The 17,732-nt window shown below is 63.8% G+C and overlaps 4 protein-coding genes across 12 annotated transcripts in view; 2 read left to right on the top strand and 2 right to left on the bottom strand.

Moving 5' to 3' along the window:
* The first annotated feature begins 523 nt into the window (after positions 1–523).
* On the top strand, positions 524–1,708 carry SVBP (small vasohibin binding protein). 2 transcript variants are annotated; one of them, XM_058855425.1, is made up of 3 exons: positions 524–630; positions 1,328–1,449; positions 1,530–1,708. In XM_058855425.1, exons 2-3 carry the CDS (start codon positions 1,330–1,332, stop codon positions 1,614–1,616), a joined length of 207 nt encoding a protein of 68 aa, XP_058711408.1. In that variant the 5' UTR covers positions 524–630; positions 1,328–1,329; the 3' UTR covers positions 1,617–1,708. The 2 variants fall into 2 exon arrangements, with proteins under 2 accessions (XP_058711408.1, XP_058711409.1); XM_058855426.1 differs by having other exon boundaries at positions 563–693.
* Positions 1,709–2,574: 866 nt separating this feature from the next.
* Positions 2,575–5,770, bottom strand: TMEM269 (transmembrane protein 269). Of its 2 annotated transcripts, XM_058855424.1 has the most exons (7): positions 5,441–5,770; positions 4,098–4,139; positions 3,592–3,739; positions 3,307–3,404; positions 3,074–3,217; positions 2,803–3,003; positions 2,575–2,722 (listed from the first exon to the last, which is right to left on the bottom strand). In XM_058855424.1, the coding sequence occupies exons 1-7, from the start codon at positions 5,463–5,465 to the stop codon at positions 2,613–2,615; spliced, it is 768 nt and encodes a 255-aa protein (XP_058711407.1). In that variant the 5' UTR covers positions 5,466–5,770; the 3' UTR covers positions 2,575–2,612. The 2 variants fall into 2 exon arrangements, with proteins under 2 accessions (XP_058711407.1, XP_058711406.1); XM_058855423.1 differs by lacking the exon at positions 4,098–4,139 and having other exon boundaries at positions 5,441–5,769.
* Positions 5,771–7,686: 1,916 nt separating this feature from the next.
* CELA3B (chymotrypsin like elastase 3B) lies at positions 7,687–17,663 on the bottom strand. Of its 3 annotated transcripts, XM_058854797.1 has the most exons (9): positions 17,543–17,663; positions 16,996–17,109; positions 11,029–11,105; positions 10,856–10,953; positions 9,805–9,939; positions 9,590–9,726; positions 8,956–9,101; positions 8,725–8,877; positions 7,687–7,772 (listed from the first exon to the last, which is right to left on the bottom strand). In XM_058854797.1, exons 2-9 carry the CDS (start codon positions 17,090–17,092, stop codon positions 7,755–7,757), a joined length of 861 nt encoding a protein of 286 aa, XP_058710780.1. In that variant the 5' UTR covers positions 17,093–17,109; positions 17,543–17,663; the 3' UTR covers positions 7,687–7,754. The 3 variants fall into 3 exon arrangements, with proteins under 3 accessions (XP_058710780.1, XP_058710781.1, XP_058710782.1); XM_058854798.1 differs by lacking the exon at positions 17,543–17,663 and having other exon boundaries at positions 16,996–17,347; XM_058854799.1 differs by lacking the exons at positions 16,996–17,109; positions 17,543–17,663 and adding an exon at positions 11,194–11,412.
* Positions 14,762–17,732, top strand: part of HSPG2 (heparan sulfate proteoglycan 2) — a 37,044-nt gene continuing 34,073 nt past the window's right edge. For all 5 annotated transcript variants that reach the window (XM_058854792.1, XM_058854796.1, XM_058854793.1 and 2 more), the window contains exon 1: positions 14,762–14,899. In XM_058854792.1, coding sequence (XP_058710775.1) covers positions 14,840–14,899 — 60 coding nt within the window. In that variant the 5' untranslated portion in view covers positions 14,762–14,839. The remainder of the gene's footprint in view (positions 14,900–17,732) is intronic.

Here is a 17,732-nt window from a genome sequence, read left to right as displayed (position 1 = left end):
CAGCAAGCTGTACAGGGGATGAGCTGTATATAGAGCAGTACACAGATATATGGTGATATATAGGGGTGGGCTGTTTAGAGGAACTCTAGATAGGGGGTGAGACGTAAGGGTGGGCTGTATGGGGGGTGATGTATAGGGAGTGGGGAGTAAAGGACAGTGAAGCACTGGGGAGACACTGGGAGCACTGGGGGGACACTGGGAGCACGGGGGGGACACTGGGGGGGACACTGGGGGGGACACTGGGAGCACTGGGGGAACACTGGGAACACTGGGGGGGACACTGGGAGCACTGGGGGGGACACTGGGAACACTGGGGGGGACACTGGGAGCACTGGGGGGGACACTGGGAGCACTGGGGGGACACTGGGAGCACTGGGGTGACACTGGGAGCACTGGGGGGGACACTGGGAGCACTGGGGGAACACTGGGAACACTGGGGGGACACTGGGAGCACTGGGGGAACACTGGGAACACTGGGGGGACACTGGGAGCACTGGGAGCGGCACCCGCCCGCCAGGGGGCGCTGTGGCACCCGGCCCGCGGGCTCTGCGCGTGCGCCCAGGGCGGGCAATCGAGCGCCGAAAGGCGGAAGGGTTCCGCTGCCATCTTGCCCCGGGCGCAGCCCCTCCGGTACCGGGGAGCACGGGGGGCACCGAGGGGGGAGCGGAGAACCGGAGGGGCTTGGCTTGGCGAGTGAGGGAGCACCGGGGCCTTGGAGGGGGCTGAGGGAGTCACTGCTGGCCTGGGGAGCACTGGAAGCCGGGGGTTGTGGGTTTGGGGGGCACTGAGGGTGGTGGGGTTTGGGGGTTGTGATTTATGGGGGGCTGGGGAGATGGAGAGGGCTGTGAGGGGCCTGGGAGGCTGGCGTCAGTGCTGTGTGTGGGCAGTGGGTTCAGGGGAGCTGTGAGGACGGAGAGGGGGCTGGGGGGCTTTGGGGTCGGTGTGTCTGTGGGGCCGATGGGGAGCGGGGTGCTGGGGACGAAGTGTGAGGGGATGGGGAGGGGGGGGTGATGCTGAGAAGCCTTGGGGGGGCCCTGTGCTGTGGGGGGGTGACGGCACCTGAGGGGCTCGGGATGGGTTGGCGGGGGATGGCTCCTGGGAGGCTCAGGATGGGGTTGAGGGTCTCCTGGGAGGCTCAGGACACGTTTGGGAGTCAGCTGTAAGGCTCAGGACAGGTTTAGGGGTCATCTCTGATGGATTTGGGGGGAGTCCCCTGTGAGGATGCCATTGGGGTACCCCATGTGAGACCCGGTTTTCTGGGGTGCCGCGGACACGGGGGGCCGTGCGGGTGTGTCCGGGGTCCCCGGGTGACCCCCCCGTGTCACAGCCATGGATCCGGGCGCGGGGGCACGGAAGGAGCGGCCGAAGCCGCGGGAGCCGGCGGCTCGTCTGGAGAAGGCCAAGCAGAGGTCGGCACAGCAGGAGCTGAAGCAGCGGCAGCGGGCGGAGGTGGGAAGGAGGGAATGGGGAGGGACACGGCCCAACCCACGGCCGAACCCCCTTTTCCATCCGCCCTTTCCCAATCCCAGATCTATGCCCTGAACCGGGTGATGACGGAGCTGGAGCAGCAGCAGTTCGACTCCTTCTGCAAGCAGATGCAGGGATCCGGGGAATGACAGCCCGGCCCCTGCCCTGCTCCCCCTTTTCTAACCCCCCCGGTATTTATTATCAAATCGCCCTTTTTGTATCAATAAACTCTGTGCTGGTTCTCTGTCTCCCGGCTCTGTTTGCTGCGGGTGGGAGTGGTGTGGGGGAGGCCAGAGCAGGGCCGCTGCCAGAGCAGCTGTGGCGCCAGGTGCCAGCTCCAGCCACGGCCCCATCCCGACATTTCCTGCTGTGGAGAAGGGTCCTGCCCTCCCGGAGCTGGGATTTATTCCGGAGGGATGCAGCAGCAGCTACATCTTGCAGCTGCTCCTGCTGCCAGAGCCTCCTTGGGGATCCTGAGTGTTTCTCCAGCACCAGGTTTGACCTTTGCTTCCTTCCTCCACCCACACCCTCTGCTCCAGCCGCCGCTGTCCAGCAGCCTCTGGCTTTCCAGAGACTTTGGATTGAGTCCTGCTTCCCCCCTTTCCCTGCCCCAGCAGTGTCACACTGAGGGGTTGAAAATAAACCACATTTGGGATGGTACTTCCCTGCAGCTACGGATTAAGTGGTAAACTCCAAACTGTTCCCAGTGAATCCTATGTCGGAAATCCTCTGGAGGTTTGATCAGCATCTTCCTCCTCCTACCCAAGGAGGGCCTTCCTCATTTTTGGAGCTCCCTTTGTAATGAATTCTCACTGGGCAGTGTGAGCAATCCCTAAACTTCAGTTTCCTGTGCAGAGAAGGGCTTGGGGGGTCTCTTGTCAGGGCAAACTCTAAATTTCCCATTTCCCAAGGATTTGGAGGTCTCTAGTGTTGGTGTGGGGTGATGGGGGTTCCCTTGCTTCCCCCAAAGGACAGGGATTTTTGGGCCTCCCTGAAGTGGAGCCTTTCTCTTTTTTTTACCTTAGCAGGCTCCTTTTGCTATCCAGATTCAGTGGGAAGAGGGAAGGGAGGAAGCAGAACCCGGAGCAAGGACGAGGAGGATAAGGATGAGGATGAGGAAGGCTTTACTAGGCTCTAGGGAGGGCTCAGGCCTTGCAGCTCCAGAGGGCGAAGGGGAAGACGATGTAGGACGTGGCCCAGGTCAGGCAATAAACCGCAGCCACCGCCGTCGGTGCCAGCAGGACAGCCACCACCCCTATGGAGCGGGAAAATCCTTGGGGATCTGCTTTTCCTCCCCCTCTACCACCATCCTGAGAGGTTCATCCCCGTCCTTACCTCCAGCATAAACCAGTTTCTTCCAGAGCTGTGACTCCAGCACCCTGTCGTGGGGATAGAAGCCGCAGTCGGCCATGAACAGGATCATGGCAGCCGCGGCGACGCGGAGCAGGGCCACGTGTCCCCCGGTGAGAAGGAAGGTGCTGGCCAGCACTGCTGAGGCGTAGGGGCAGGGCAGCCCCCGGTAGGTGAAGGGGATCCCTGTGGGGTGTCAGGAGTTCAATGTAGGGGGAAAAACTCCAAACTCCCCACCCCCAGGGGCTCATCTTACCGCTGGAGAAGAAGCAGAGGCGGGCAAAGACGGCCAGCACGTAAGCGAGGGTCAGCAGCCCCCCCAGCACACCCTGGGGCTGCAGCAGCAGCGCCGTGCCCAGCCCAAACGTGGTGAAATCGGCAAAGTCATCCAGCTTGGCACCTGTGGGGGCAGCAAGGGGCAGCTGCCAGGTGGGCACCGGGCACAGGGGACACCCTCGGGTCACCCCTGGGCCGGGGGGACGCACTCACCCAGTGCCGAGCAGGCGTCAAGCTGCCGGGCCACGGCTCCATCGGCCAGATCCAGCAGGAAGCCCAGGAGCAGAAACCAGCAGGAGTAGTGGTACTGCCTGGGGGGGAAACCCCACTTGTCAGCCCCCGTTCCTCTCTTTTTCACCCCATTTCTTCCTCTGTTTACCCCATCTATTGATGGTGGAGATAAGCCCAGCCATCAGGCTGGCCACAGAGAGAGCACAACCAGGGTGACCCCCACTCCCCAGCCCCATTTTTCACCCCGTTTTTCCCAGTTTCCCCCACCTGTTGACAGTGCAGAGGATGGAGGAAAGCCCAGCCAGGAGGTTGGCCACGGAGAGTCCGTTAGCCGCGTTTTTCCGGAGGAATTCCAGTGCCCGTTCCTGTCCCGCTTGCTCACTCAGCACCAGCTTCTTGGTGGACTGAAAAATACCTACAACCCCCCACTGTGTTCCAACCAGGGAGGGGCTGAAGCCCCCCCAAAACATAACAGGTTGGTGCACGGGTTCCCCCTCCTCAAACCAAAATCCCCCAAAATCTGTTTAGGAAGCAGCAGGGGATTGATTTGTGCAAGCTCTGCTGCTGAGCTCCCCACCGGAGGCCAAAAATGGAATAAAAGAGGCCAAAAAAGCAAAGAAATGAATAAAAGAACCGTAAAAAATAATAAAATAAAGACAAATTAAACCAAACCCAAGCTTAGACTAAAAGCCAACCCCGGTTTAAGCTCTATTGATCTTATATACCTATCGGGCTAAGCTTTAGGGAAAGAATTTAAGGGTCCTGTCCTTTGCCCCCCGCCTTTGCCGTGTCCCAAAGCCAGGCAGATCCTTCATCTGAAAGAAAACAGGACGTCAGAGCAAGACAAACCCCCCGAGCCCCCTCAGAGCCCCCCCGAGCTGCTCCGGAATGCCACCAGAGCAGCTCCCCAGGTGGGAAATCCAGCAAGAACCGCAGGGGAGCGGAGGTGTCGGGGGTCGGCGGCTCCGAGCGCCGCGGCGAGAGCGACCTTTGGACACCGCGCCCGGAGCCGCCGGCACGGGCAGAGCCGGGAAAATCCCCCCGAGCCCCGAACGGGCAGAGCCGGGAAAATCCCCCCGAGCCCCGAACGGGCAGAGCCGGGACAATCCCCCCGAGCCCCGAACGGGCCGAACCGGGACAATCCCCCGAGCCCCGAACGGGCAGAGCCGGGAAAATCCCCCCGAGCCCCGAACGGGCAGAGCCGGGACAATCCCCCGAGCCCCGAACGGGCAGAGCCGGGACAATCCCCCCGAGCCCCGAACGGGCCGAGCCGGGAAAATCCCCCCGAGCCCCGCACGGGCCGAACCGGGAAAATCCCCCCGAGCCCCGAACGGGCAGAGCTGGGACAATTCCCCCGAGCCCCGAACGGGCCGAGCCGGGACAATCCCCCCGAGCCCCGAACGGGCAGAGCCGGGACAATCCCCCCGAGCCCCGAACGGGCAGAGCCGGGACAATCCCCCCGAGCCCCGAACGGGCAGAGCCGGGAAAATCCCCCCGAGCCCCGAACGGGCGCTCCTGCTTCTGCCCGAACCGGGGATTTTCCGGGGGTCTGAGGCCACGCTCGGTGCTGCGCCCCACCTTTATCCCTTAATTTGGGGTGAGTTTGGGAATTTGGAAAGCTAAATCTTGGGATTAGCCGTCCCTTCCCAGCGCCAGGCAGGCTCGGGGCCCTGGGAATGCTGCGGAGCTGTGGCAGCACCGGATCCAGGCACCTGCGAGCGCCCCCGGGCACGGCCGGGGCTCCCAAACCCGCCCGTTCCTGGCGCTTCTCGCCCCAAAATCAAAGTGCCGGCATGGGAGGGAGCTCCTTAGCCCTGCGCCGCTCCCGTTGCTTTGATCACTACTCTGGGCGGAAAGCAGGTGATTTTGGTTCTTCCCAGGTGCGTTCCGAGAGGGCTGTGCCCCAAGGGCTATCTCACCCCCGCCCCAAGGCGCAGGCAAAAGGCGCTCAGCCACAGGAAGGGCAAAGTTAACCTATTTTTTGGGGCCAATTAATGTATTTTACAGTTTCCTGCCCCAATAACCCAAATTTTTCTACTAGCCCCCGACAAACGATGATTTTTAAGGATGGGGGGTCACCTCGCAAAGGGGCGAGCGGCATCCAGGTGGCACTTACCGACCGGCGGTGACACCATCCACATGGCAGCGGCGGCTGTGGCAGCGGTGACAGTGACGCCCCGGCGAGGGGAAACTGAGGCAGGGGCCGCTCAGTGGGGCTCCGTGCAGTGCCGCGTTATATAAGGAAAAGCCTCTCGGGCTGAGTCACCCGGCGGGGGTGGGTCCGGCCAGAGGCCACGGACACGGACACGGGGGGTTCGCAGCCGCTTGGCACCACCGGCGAGGGAGGAGCTGCCCTGGGGGGCCGGGGGGCCATGCCAGGCTCGCAGTGCCCCTGCCAGCCTCCCAGCGCCCCTGCCAGGCTCCCAGTGCCCACGCCAGGCTCACAGCACCGGTGCCAGGCTTGCAGTGCTTGTGCCAAGCCTGCAGCGCCGGTGCCAGGCTCACAGCACCCGTGCCAGGCTCACAGCACCCGTGCCCAGCCACAGCGCTGGTGCCAGGCTCGCAGCACCCACAGCACACCCACAGGAGCAGGAGCAGGCTGGCAGCACCCATGTTGCACTGATACCCTCTGTGTCACACTCACAGCACAGGTGTCACACCTGTGCAAGCTCTGGTAACACCTGGATCGGTCTCACAGCGCCAATTCCCACTCACCTTCTGCAAATGTGGACCACCCTTACCATGCTCACACCACCTTTGCCAGCCTTCAGCAGGCTTGCACCACCCACACCCAGCTCATGGCACCCACAGCACCCATCCCACACTCCAGCACCCATCCCGCACTTACGGAACACATGCCAGGCTCTCAGAGCCCATCCCAGGATTGCACCATCAGGCTCACAGCACCCGTATCCTGTTCACAGCACCCCTGGCAGCCTCACGGTATTCACACCATGCTTTCTATTGCCCAGGGCAGTCTCACAGCACCCATCCCTCTCTCACAGCACCATCCAACTCCCACAGCACCCATTCCGTGCCCACAGCACCCACCCACGCTCACAGCACCCATGCCAGGCTCACAGGATCTCTGCCAGGTGTGCCACCTGTGCCAACAGCTTTTCTGCCATGCTTGTTACACCCATGGCAGCCTCACAGCATCCACACCGGTCCCGTGACACCTTCACCAGTCCCACAATACCCACAAAAGTCCCACAGCCCCACTCCAGCCCCCTGGCACTGCCACACTCCTGTCCCTGCCCCTCACTGCCACGCCAGGGTGGTTGCACCCAAAAGGTGTCACCACCCAGTGCCACCCCACCAACAATTGACACCAGTGGCAGCAGGGTCATGGCTGGAGCCCCCCCAGCCTCACCCCCTGTGCTGGGCTGGGTGACCTTTCCGCCACCCTGGACCTCTGCCAGGTGGCCCCAACTTGTGCAAGGGTGTCACGAGCTGGGGGAGCTCGGCCTCCCCCTCCCCTGGAGCAAAGGGCCGGTGATAGCGAGGGGCTGCCGGGGCAGGCGACGCCGGGGCCACCACCAGGAGAGCAAAGGTCCCCGAGGACACGGTGACAAGGGGCCCATAAAATTTATACAGCCCTGCTGCTGGAATTTTCCACCCAGGTCCCAGAGGGAATTGGGGGGTGCTGCAGCACCCATAGTTATGGGGTCCCTGGGTGGGGGGCACCCAGGGGGGTGGGGTTGGTCCCCCTTCCTCCCCCCTTTGGGGGGTCCCAGGGTGCTGGTGACAGCGGGGGCGCCGGTGAAAGGGCTCTTTGTTCGCTGGTCACGCGCTGGTGCCGGCGGTTGCGAAGCGACGGCCAGGCCAGGAGGGCCACGGTCACGGGCGTCCAGCCCTGGGGCACCCCAAGGGGGCTGTCCCGCGGCCTCGGGGGGGCCCGGCCCCGTGGGGGGACAGAAATCACTGGGTGCCTGTCACCGTGGCACTGGGGCGATCCCGGTGTCCTCAGGGCACCCAGAGCCACTCTGCTGATGTGTTTTGGGGTGCCTGTGGCAGCAGGGTGCCCACGCCCATGGCACAGGGCACTTTAGGGTGCTTGGCACTGTCACCTGAGTGTCTGAGGCTACACATCCACATGGCACCCGGGTGCCCATCCCTGTGGGACCTGCGTGTCTGAGGGTGCCATCTCCATGGCATCTGGGCACCCCGGTACCCATCCCTGTGGTGTCTGGGCACCTCTGAGTATCTCTGCATGTCCATCCCTGTGACACTGGGGTGTCTCTGGGTGTCCATCCCCATCACACCGGGCACATTTGGGTGCTCCCAGTACTATCTGCTGGCAATGGTGCAGCCCCTGCTGCCCCCAAACCTCTCCCCAGCACAAGGACAAGGACACACTGGTGCCAGCTGTTGGTGGTTTATTTGGCTGGTGCCAGGCCAGGGAGTCGATGACAAGGACGCTGCCACTCTCAGTTGTCTCTTATGGTCTGGAAGGGAGAAGCTTCTAAGACAGGACAGCACCCCAATACCCTGACACCCCAACAGTTTAATAACCCAACACCCCAGCACCCCTTCACCTCAGCACTACGGCATCCCAACACCTCAAGAGCCTGGCACACCAGTGCCCAGCACCCCAGCACCCCAGCACCATGACACCCCAGAACCCAGAGCCCTGGTACCCCGTGGCCCTGGCACCCCAGCACTACAATGCCTCAGCATCCCTAAGTCCTGGTACACTTACACCATGTCATCCTGGCACCCCAGTTCCCTAGGGCCCAGTACCCTGACACCCCAATTCCCTGGCACCTCAGAACCCAGCACCCTGATACCCTGGTACCCCACCACCCCAGAGCTCTGGCAAACTTTTCCTGGCAGCCCAGGAACCTGGCACCCCCAAGACCTGCTACCACGGTACCCTCACACCCCAGCCCTGGCATCCCAACAATTCAGAGCCCTTTTTTCCTCAGCTCCGTGACATCCAAGCACCCCAGTGCCATGGCACATCTGTGCCCTGGTACTTTGGCACCCCACTGCCCTGGCACTCCAGCATCCCAGCATCCCAGAGCCCTTTTACCCTGCTACTGTGGCACTGGCACAGCTGGTACCCCACCACCATGGCACTCCATCCTCTGGTACCCCACTATCAGAGCACCCCAAGACTCTGCACCCAAACAACCTGGTATACCAGTATCATGGCACCCCAGCGGCCTGGCCCCTTTTCCCCCTGGTGTCCTGGTACCCCAGAACCCCAGAGCTCTGGTACCCCATTGCTGTGGCACCCAGCACTCTGACATGGCATCCCAATTCCCCGCCACCACGGTGCCCAAGTTTCCTGGCATCCTGACACCATGATATCCCAGTTCTCTGGCACCCTTGCACCCTGACATCCCAGTATCCCATTCCCTGGCAGCTCGGGAAGGCTTGCCAGCCTGTGTCCACCTCTGCAATCCAGTCCTCGAAGGCAGACACGCGGGTAAACACAGTGGGTTTCTTGGCAGCATTGCAGCCCAGGGCCGACACGAAGCTGGCGATGCCATGGACCTCCCAGGTCCCATCCTCAGCTTGGCAGTTCAGGGGGCCCCCAGAATCACCCTGGGGTGTGGAATGAGGCAGGGTCAGCACCACAGGGGGCCCAGGATGTGCCCCCCTCTGTCCCAGCATGGTACCCACATTGCATCCAGCCTTCTCAGCACCACCGGCACAGATCATGGTCTGGCGGATGGCCAGGGCCCCCCACCAGTCGGGCTGGGTGCAGTGCTCATAGTCCACCACGGGCAGCTCTGCCTCCTGCAGCCGGTCTGGCAGCGACCCTCCAGCTGTGGGATCAGACAAGCCCAGGGTCTGCCCATGGCCCTCCACCCCACATCCAATATCCATCATCCATCATCCATCATCCATCCATCCCTTCCCTCCAACTCTCCTTTACCTCCCCATCCTGCCATCCCTTCCTCCACCTCCCCATACATCCCCCCATCTATCAGTCCCTCTGTCCATGCCCTATGTTCAACCAATTCTGTCATTCCTCATCTCCCCCCTCCATCTCCCCAAACATTCCCCATTTGTCTGTCCCCCATCCCTCCCTCCATCTTCCCACCCATTTCCTCATCCATCCCTCCATCCATCCCTACCCCCACCTTCCCAACCATCCCTCCACATCCCATCCATCTCCCCATTTCTCCATCCCCCATTTCTCCCTCCATCTTCCCATCCATTTCCCCACATATCCCTCCATGTCTCCACCACCTCCCCACCCATCGCTCCGTGTCCCCGTGTCCCTGCCGTCCCTCCCGGTCCCCGGACGCACTGCTGAGCAGTCCCCAGCCGCTGAGCACGCAGGGGTACCCGTTGGGCAGGATGGAGCCGGCGGGCGGCAGCCGCGCCACCTGCACCTCCGCCGAGAGCACGGCCGGGCGCTGCAGCTTCATCAGGGCGATGTCATTGCTGCGCACAGGGACTCGGGTCAGAGGCCGGGGAGGGGACGCGCACGGCGTCCCCAGCCCCCCCAGGGACCCCGCTCACCCGCAGGCCGCGCAGAAGCTGAGCCACTTCGGGTGCACGAAGATATCGTTGGAGTTCACGGGGATGCGCTGCTCGGGGCCCTCCCCGGAGCTCATGTCGTACTCGCCCAGCACCACCTGGTACTTGCGGGATTTGCTGCCAGGAAAGGTGCGGTCAGCGGGTGCGGGCCTCTCTCGACACCCCTCCTGCACCCGAGACCCTCGCACGCACCCAGACGCTCTGCCCTGCACCCTAAATCCCCTCCCGGCACCTCTCCGTGCACCAAATCTGCACCCAAACTCACCTCCCTGCACCCTGAACCCCATCTCCTCTGCACCCTGAACCTCTTCCTGCAGCCAAACTCCCCGCCCTGCACCCCGAAGCCCCTCCCTGCACCTCCTCATGCACCCACCCCGTGCCCAAACTCACCTCGCTGCCCTCTGAGCCCCCGCCTTGCGCCCATCCTGCCCTGCACATCATCCCCGCACCCACTTCGTACTTATCACCCCATCCATGCAATCCCTCCGTGCATGTGCACCCTCAATGCCCTCCCTGCTCCCCCAATGCTCCCCCTGCTCCCCCAATGCCTCCCTGCTCCCTCAATGCTCCCCCTGCACCCTCAATGCTCCCCCTGCTCCCCCAATGTCCTCCCTGCTCCCTCAATGCCCCCCCTGCTCCCCCAATGCCCCCCCTGCTCCCCCAATGCTCCCCCTGCTCCCCCAATGCCTCCCTGCTCGCCCAATGCCCTCCCTGCTCCCCCAATGCCCTCCTGCACCCTCAATACCCCCCCTGCTCCCTCAATGCTCCCCCTGCTCCCCCAATGCCCTCCTGCACCCTCAATACCCCCCCTGCTCCCTCAATGCTCCCCCTGCTCCCCCAATGCCCCCCCTGCTCCCCCAATGCTCCCCCTGCTCCCCCCATGCCCTCCCTGCTCCCCCAATACCCTCCCTGCACCCTCAATACCCCCCCTGCACCCTCAATGCCCTCCCTGCTCTCCCAATGCCCCCCCTGCTCCCAGATCCCGTCTCGCACTCGGGGGTCGCCCCGCAGCCCCCAGCCCCGCTGTCCTCACGAGATGCAGTGCGCGGCCGTCATCACCCAGCCCGGAGCGATCAAGGTGCCCCCGCAGGTGTGGTGGAAAGCGCCGTCCCGCTCGTACTGCAGCGAGATCTGCGAGGAGAGACCCCGCTAGGTGCCACCGTCCCCCCACACGGCTGCCACTGCCCCGTGCCCCTGTCCCCTCACCTGCCAGGGCCAGCTGTAGGGCTCCGCATCGTGCCCATTGACCACCCGGGAGTCCGGCAGCACCGCGGCACGGGCACCTGCAGGACGCGGCACCGTCACCCACCGGGCACCCACCGGGCACCCACCCGAGCCTGGGGGCACCGAGGGGGTCAGGGGACGCCTCACCGCCGGCCACCAGCAGCAGGACGAGGCTCAGCATCGCAGCCATGGCTCAAGTGTGCCTGTCCCGGGCGCCCGGCGGCCTTAAATCCCTGCCCGTATCGAGAGCACCCAAGGGCACCCCTGGGAACGGGCACCCGGTGCCCAGCTGGATCTCGGGGGGGGCTAAACATTAACCTTGGCCTTGGGGGGACGTGGCACTGGTACCTGCGGACCCTACAGATCCCGAACCCCCCTGTCCCTGCTGCCCCCTCCTGCCTCTGTACCCTCTGTGTACCCCCAGAGTGCCCCATGTCCCCCCCAGGCCCTCCGGTCCCCCAGTGACCCCCACAGTTCCTCTAACTGCTCCCGTGCCCCCCTTAGCACCGATGACCCGCTCCCTGTGCCCCCCATAGTCCCCACACCTCTCTGTGTGCCCCACAGCCCTTACAATTACCCCAGTGCACCCCACAGCACCCCCAGTTTCCTCTGTGCCTGCCAGAGTCCCTATGACCCCTCTGTACCCTCACAGTCACCATAATCCCCCCGTGCCCCCCACAGTCCCCACATTCCCTGGGCCCCGGTGGCCCCTTCAGGCCTCTCTGGCCCCCACACATCCCTCCCACCCCCTGGACCCCAGAGCCCCCAGGCCCCGAAAGCCACCTCGGTCTCCCCATATTCCCTGTGCCTTTGGTGTGCCCATATGGCTCCTATAGCTTTCATGGGCTCAGTGCCCCATATATCCTCCCTCCTGGAGCCCCATAGCCCCTACAACCATCCCAGGTGCCCTCCTGGGATGTGGGGTCCTCTATGGCCCCTATAGCCCCCATGGACTATATGGCCCCATATATCCCTTCTCCCAGACCCCATAGCACCTACCCCTGTGCCCCCACAGCCCCCCTAATCACCTCTACTCCCCCATAGCCCCTTCCAACCATCCTTGTGCCCCCCATATCCCCCATGTTCCCATACAGCCCCTATGGTCCCCATATCCACCCCTCCCAGAGCCCAGACCCCCTGTGCCTCCTTTATACCCTATGCCCCTCGTAGCCCACTCTGACCCCCTGGCCCTCACACACAACCCCCTCCCAGAACCCAGAGACCTTATAATTGCCCCTAGACCCTATAAACCCCCATGCCCTCATAGCCCCCTATATCTACCTTGCTCCTTGCGTTCCCCATATACCCCCTATACTGTCCTGTGCCCCAATAACTCCCACAGTCCCCTGTGCCCCTACAGCCCCCCATATCACTTTCAGTCCCTGCCGCCCCCCATAGACCCTATAAACATCAGTGACCCTATAGCCCCTTGCCACTGGTACCCCCATAGCCCCTACAGCCCCCCTGTGCCCCCATAGTCCCCTCTCTACACCCCCGGTACCCCCATAGCTCCCCCATAGCCCCCACACTCCCTGGTACTCCCAGAGTCCCTATAACCCCCCCTGATGTCCCCCATTGCTCCCAAACTTCCTCACGTGCCCGGGGGCTGGGGGGTCCCCAGGCACCCCAGAATTTTTGTGGAAGTTCCCACAGGAGTCCTTCATGCCCCTCCAGTGTCCCCACACATTCCCACGACCCTGTAGAAGTTCCCGGAGGTGACCCCTGAGTCCCCATAAAAGTTCCCAGGGGTGTCCCAAGGTGTTCTGATGCATTCCCACGTCCCTGTAAGAGTTCCCAGAGGTGACCCCCATGTCGCTGCGTGTCCCCATGACAGTTCCTACAGGCGCTCCACAGTGTCCCCTCGCTCTCCCGTGTCATCCTGCAACTGTCCAGAGCTTGTCCCCATATCCCCACACATCCTTGTGTCCCCGTAAATGTTCCTACAGGTGCTCCATGGTGTCCTACACCCCGTGTCCCTGTAAAAGTTCCCAGGGGTGTCCCCAAGCACTCCTTATCCCCATGAAAATTCCCAGAGATGCACCCCCGTTCTCTCCCCACACTTGTGTTCCCATAAAGGTCTCAGGAGTGTCCCATGGTGTCCCCACGCAGCTCCGTGTCCCTGTGCAAATTCCCACAGCTGCCCCACGGTGTCCCCACGCAGCTCTGTGTCCCAGGAAAAGTTCCCAGGAGCGTCCCACGATGCCCCCGTGCACCCACGTGTCCCAGTAAGGGTTTCCAGAGGTGACCACCCGTGTCCCCACGCACCCTCATGCCCTCCGAAAAGTTCTCAGGGGTGTCCCCCGGTGTCCCCACACACCCCGTGTCCCAGCAGAAGTTCTCAGAGCTGCCCCGTGTCCCTCCGGGTCTCTGCAAAAGCTCTCAGACGTGTCCCTCGTGTCCCTGTGTCCCAGCGCAAGTTCCCAGGGGTATCCCACGGTGTCCCTGCGCCCCCGGGTGTCCCCCTGTGTCCCTGGGGTGTCCCCCTGTGTCCTCACGCTCCCCGTGTCCCAATATAATTTCTCAGAGTTCCCCCCGTGTCCCCCCGCAACTTCCCCATCTCCCTGTAAACGCTCCCAGGGATGTCCCGTGTCCCAGTGCAAGATCACGGAGCTGTCCCACGGTGTCCCTGCGTCCCCCGTGTGTCCCTCGTGTCCCCGCAAAAGTTTCGGGGGCTGTCCCCCCCATCCCGGTGTCCCGGTGCAAGTTCCCAGGCAATTTCCCGGTGTCCCTGCGCCCCTCCGTGTTCCCCGTGCCCTCCGGCGTCCGCGCGAATGTTCCCGGGGCTGTGACCCCGTGTCCCCCCGTGTCCCGGTACAAGTTCCCAGGGGTGTCCCCCCGTGTCCCGGTGCAAGTTCCCAGGGGTGTCCCCCCGTGTCCCCCCGTGTCCCGGTGCAAGTTCCCAGGGGTGTCCCCGTGTCCCCTCGTGTCCCGGTGCAAGTTCCCAGGGGTGTCCCCGTGTCCCCTCGTGTCCCGGTACAAGTTCCCAGGGGTGTCCCCCCGTGTCCCCTCGTGTCCCGGTGCAAGTTCCCAGGGGTGTCCCCCCGTGTCCCCCCGTGTCCCGGTACAAGTTCCCAGGGGTGTCCCCCCGTGTCCCGGTACAAGTTCCCAGGGGTGTCCCCGTGTCCCCCGTGTCCCGGTACAAGTTCCCAGGGGTGTCCCCCCGTGTCCCGGTACAAGTTCCCAGGGGTGTCCCCCCGTGTCCCCCCGTGTCCCGGTACAAGTTCCCAGGGGTGTCCCCCCGTGTCCCGGTACAAGTTCCCAGGGGTGTCCCCGTGTCCCCCGTGTCCCGGTACAAGTTCCCAGGGGTGTCCCCCCGTGTCCCGGTACAAGTTCCCAGGGGTGTCCCTCGTGTCCCCCGTGTCCCGGTACAAGTTCCCAGGGGTGTCCCCGTGTCCCCCCGTGTCCCGGTACAAGTTCCCAGGGGTGTCCCCCCGTGTCCCCCCGTGTCCCCTCATGTCCCGGTACAAGTTCCCAGGGGTGTCCCTCGTGTCCCCCGTGTCCCGGTACAAGTTCCCAGGGGTGTCCCCGTGTCCCGGTACAAGTTCCCAGGGGTGTCCCTCGTGTCCCCCGTGTCCCGGTACAAGTTCCCAGGGGTGTCCCCGTGTCCCCCGTGGGCGCGCGCTCTGTGGCCCCGCCCCGCGGGCCGGGGGGGTCGGGGGGGGCCGGGGGGGGCGGGGCGGGACCGGGGGGACCGGGGGGGCCGGGGGGGGGCGGGGCGGCCCCGGGGCGGCGGCGCGAGCGGAGCGGAGCGAGCGGAGCGATCTCGGCGGGGCCGGAGCGGGGCCGGAGCGCGATGGGGCGTCGGGGCCCGGCGGCGCTGGGGACATTCCTGCTGCTGGGGACCCTCCTGGGGGTGAGTGCGGCCGGGGGGGCCGGGAGCGTGGGCTTGGGGTCCGCTCGCCGAGCCGGGAGGTCCCGTAAAGGAGTTGGGGGCCCCGGAGTCGGGGTCCCGCGAAGGAGTTGGGGACCTCTGAAGGTTTTGGGGTACCCGAAGGGAGCTGGGGTCTCTACCCGCGCACTCGGGCTCTCTAAAAGGATTTGAGGTAGGAGTTGGGGTGAGTCCCCCCACGGAGCTCCCCTAAAGGAGTCGGGGTCCTGGGAGCTGGAATTCCTTACAGGAGTTGGGGTCCCCTACAGGAGTTGGAGAGGGAATTCCAGAGAGAGATTGTGAACCCCCTGTGGTTTTGAGATCCCTTAAAGTACTTGGGGCCCTTAAAAGAGTTGGGGTTCTCACACGATTTTGGGATGCCTTAAAGGATGTGGGTACCATGGCGCTGGGGTCCCCTGAAAGAGTTGCGGTCCTCTAGAGGAGTGAGAACCCCCTCCCCAGAGTTGGGGTTTGTGTCTCTTGAAGGATTTGGGGATCCTTGTGGGAGTTGGGGTCCCCTAAAGGAGTTGGAGGAGTTGTGCTGTGCCCGGAGGGAACCGGGGTCCCCCCAGCACAGGAGTCCCCAACGTGGTTCTCTGGCCTCTCAGGGAATTGGGGTGTCCCTCCACGTGTGCAGATGTGGGGGTGCAGGGATCCCAGGATTATCATGGAATTGGGCTCCCCCAAGACACCAAGGAGATGTGAGGGTCCCTTAAGGGATTGTTCCTTAAGGGATTGGGGTTTCCCCCCTGTACCAGGGGATCCCCAATCCCTAAGGGACTGGGGGTCCCCCCCATACCGGAGTCACATGGAGACCCCCGGAGGATCCACCCTGTCCCATCTGGGAACTGCAGTGTCTCCCCAAAAGAGAGGTGGGGTCCCTCTCCCCATGCCCTGTCCTGTCTGGGAATGGGGTGTGTGGGGTCCCCCTGCCTTCCTTTATGGGACTTGAGGTCCCCCAGGGACTGAGGGTACATGGGGTCACCCATTCCTATACCCCTATGGAACTGGGGTCCCCATGACCCCCATGTGGGGGCCCCAGTCGGGAGGGGTCCCCATCACCCCACCCTGTTTCTTTAGGGAATGGGGGTCCCTAATGACCCCAGGGTGTGGATGGTTCCCATCACCCCATAAAGCCACCTCCTCTCGCCCCCACACCTCGCCATGGGTGGGGGTCACTTACAGGGGCTCATCCTGCTTTTGGGGTGCCCCCCCTTACCCCGTCCACACTCCTTCTGCACCCCCACCCCATCCCCCACCCCAGCTAAATTTAAAGGGTGATGGTGGCGCCGGTCACCCTAAAAATAACCGTCCCAAAATACCCCCCCGGGGGGGGGCGCTGCGCCTGGGGGTGCCCCTGGGGGGGTCCCCACCCTGCCTGGGGCAGTGGGGCAGGGGTGACACCTCTGGGTTCCGCGGGTGCAGGGGGGTTTGCGCCGTGGGGCTGCGCGCTCCCGACGTGCGGGGGGGTCCCGGAGTGGGGTGCGGAGGTGATGGCGAGCTGGGGGGGCAGAGGGGTGGTTTGGGGTTGGGCGGGTGCCCGGGGTGGAGAACAGAGGGGTCCTTGTGCTCGGGGCCGTGCTGGCAGCGCGGCCTCCCCCTTTCCGTGGGGCTCCCACCCACGTCAGGAGGGGCTGCCGGGAACAAAGAGGGGGATCCCCTTTTCCATCCCCCACCCCCCCCAATTCTGCTGAGCGCGGGGGGGGATTTGCGGACCCAGCACCCCAATAACCCCCCCGGCCGGGATGCGGGGCCGTGCATCCTCCTACAAACACGGGAGGGGGGGTCCCACGGGGCCCACGGGTGGGTTTGGCGCGGGGTGGGGCACGGGGGTGCCACCTCCAAGGGTTGCGAAGAGTTAATTTGGTGGGGGGGAAGGGGAAGGCGAAGCAGGAATGTGCGATAAGATCACCCTGCCCGGGGGGAAGGGCTGGGGAAGGGGAGGACACCCCACGCACCCTCTCCCCGCGGGCGAGCGCGCTCTTGCACACTCGTGTGCCCGGGGCACCACCAAGGCCGCTGTGCGAGACTCGTGTCACACCTGGGGGCATTTGGGGACACCTGGGGCCATGTGGGGCTACCTGGGGGCGTTTGGGGCCGCCTGGGGATACTCGGGGGCACTTGGGGATCCTCCGGGCCCGCAGCGCACATGGCCTCTCGCCTTCTGCTCTTTCCCATCGCCAAAGATGGCCCGGCTGGATGAGGAGGAAGAGGAGGAGAAGGAGGAGGAAGCGGGGGAGGAAGGTCAGCTCAGACGCTGGGCCTTTGCCAGAACTCCTGGGTTTCCCCCTCGCCATCAAAACCCGACACTCCCCCAAAATGTCTTTTTATCCCACAGAAAAATCTACTCCCTCAAAAAATCCTCCCCAAAAAATCCGTCTATCCCCCCCCAAAAATCCCATTTCCACTTCCATATCCGTCTCCCCCCAACCCATTTCCCACCCAAGAAAACACATATCCCTTCCCCCCCCAAAATCCATTTCCCCCCCCCCAAAACCCATCAGCCCCCCACAACTCATCTCCACTCTCCAAAACGCATCTTCCTCCTCAAAAACCCATCAACCCCCCACCAATCTCCCCCCAGAAAATCACCCCCCCAAAAAAGTCTCCCCTGCAGAACCCATTTACCCCCAAACGCCCAGATCGTCCATCGCAGTCCAAGCCCTTTCGGGATAAATTAGGCAATGCCAGCAGGGAGGAATGCAGGGGGAGGGAGGGGGAAGGGAGACACATATTCGGGGCCCCCCTGCCTGCCCGGCTGTGGCTTTGACCCCGCAGCTGTTTCACCCCCAAGTCCCGGGGGCGGGTGGGGGGGGTG

The sequence above is a fragment of the Poecile atricapillus genome, chromosome 22, assembly GCF_030490865.1.
Source record: "Poecile atricapillus isolate bPoeAtr1 chromosome 22, bPoeAtr1.hap1, whole genome shotgun sequence".
Taxonomy (NCBI): Eukaryota; Metazoa; Chordata; class Aves; order Passeriformes; family Paridae; genus Poecile; species Poecile atricapillus.
The sequence above is the reverse complement of the archived record's forward strand: the minus strand, read 5'-3'. Positions and strand labels throughout refer to the sequence as shown.

Excerpts from the sequence above, each read along its gene's own strand:
- SVBP (XM_058855425.1), top strand. The coding sequence starts at position 1,330 with ATGGATCCGGGCGCGGGGGCACGGAAGGAGCGGCCGAAGCCGCGGGAG. Across the intron at positions 1,450-1,529 it reads AGCAGCGGCAGCGGGCGGAG|ATCTATGCCCTGAACCGGGT; the intron begins GTGGGAAGGAGG and ends TCCCAATCCCAG.
- TMEM269 (XM_058855424.1), bottom strand. The coding sequence starts at position 5,465 with ATGTGGATGGTGTCACCGCCGGTCG. Across the intron at positions 4,140-5,440 it reads GATGGTGTCACCGCCGGTCG|ATGAAGGATCTGCCTGGCTT; the intron begins GTAAGTGCCACC and ends GTTTTCTTTCAG. Across the intron at positions 3,004-3,073 it reads CCTCTGCTTCTTCTCCAGCG|GGATCCCCTTCACCTACCGG; the intron begins GTAAGATGAGCC and ends GACACCCCACAG.
- CELA3B (XM_058854797.1), bottom strand. The coding sequence starts at position 17,092 with ATGGGAAAGAGCAGAAGGCGAGAGGCCATGTGCGCTGCGGGCCCGGAG. Across the intron at positions 11,106-16,995 it reads GCGGCCCCAAACGCCCCCAG|GTGCCCGTGCCGCGGTGCTG; the intron begins GTAGCCCCACAT and ends CGCGTCCTGCAG. Across the intron at positions 8,878-8,955 it reads CTGAGAAGGCTGGATGCAAT|GGTGATTCTGGGGGCCCCCT; the intron begins GTGGGTACCATG and ends TCCACACCCCAG.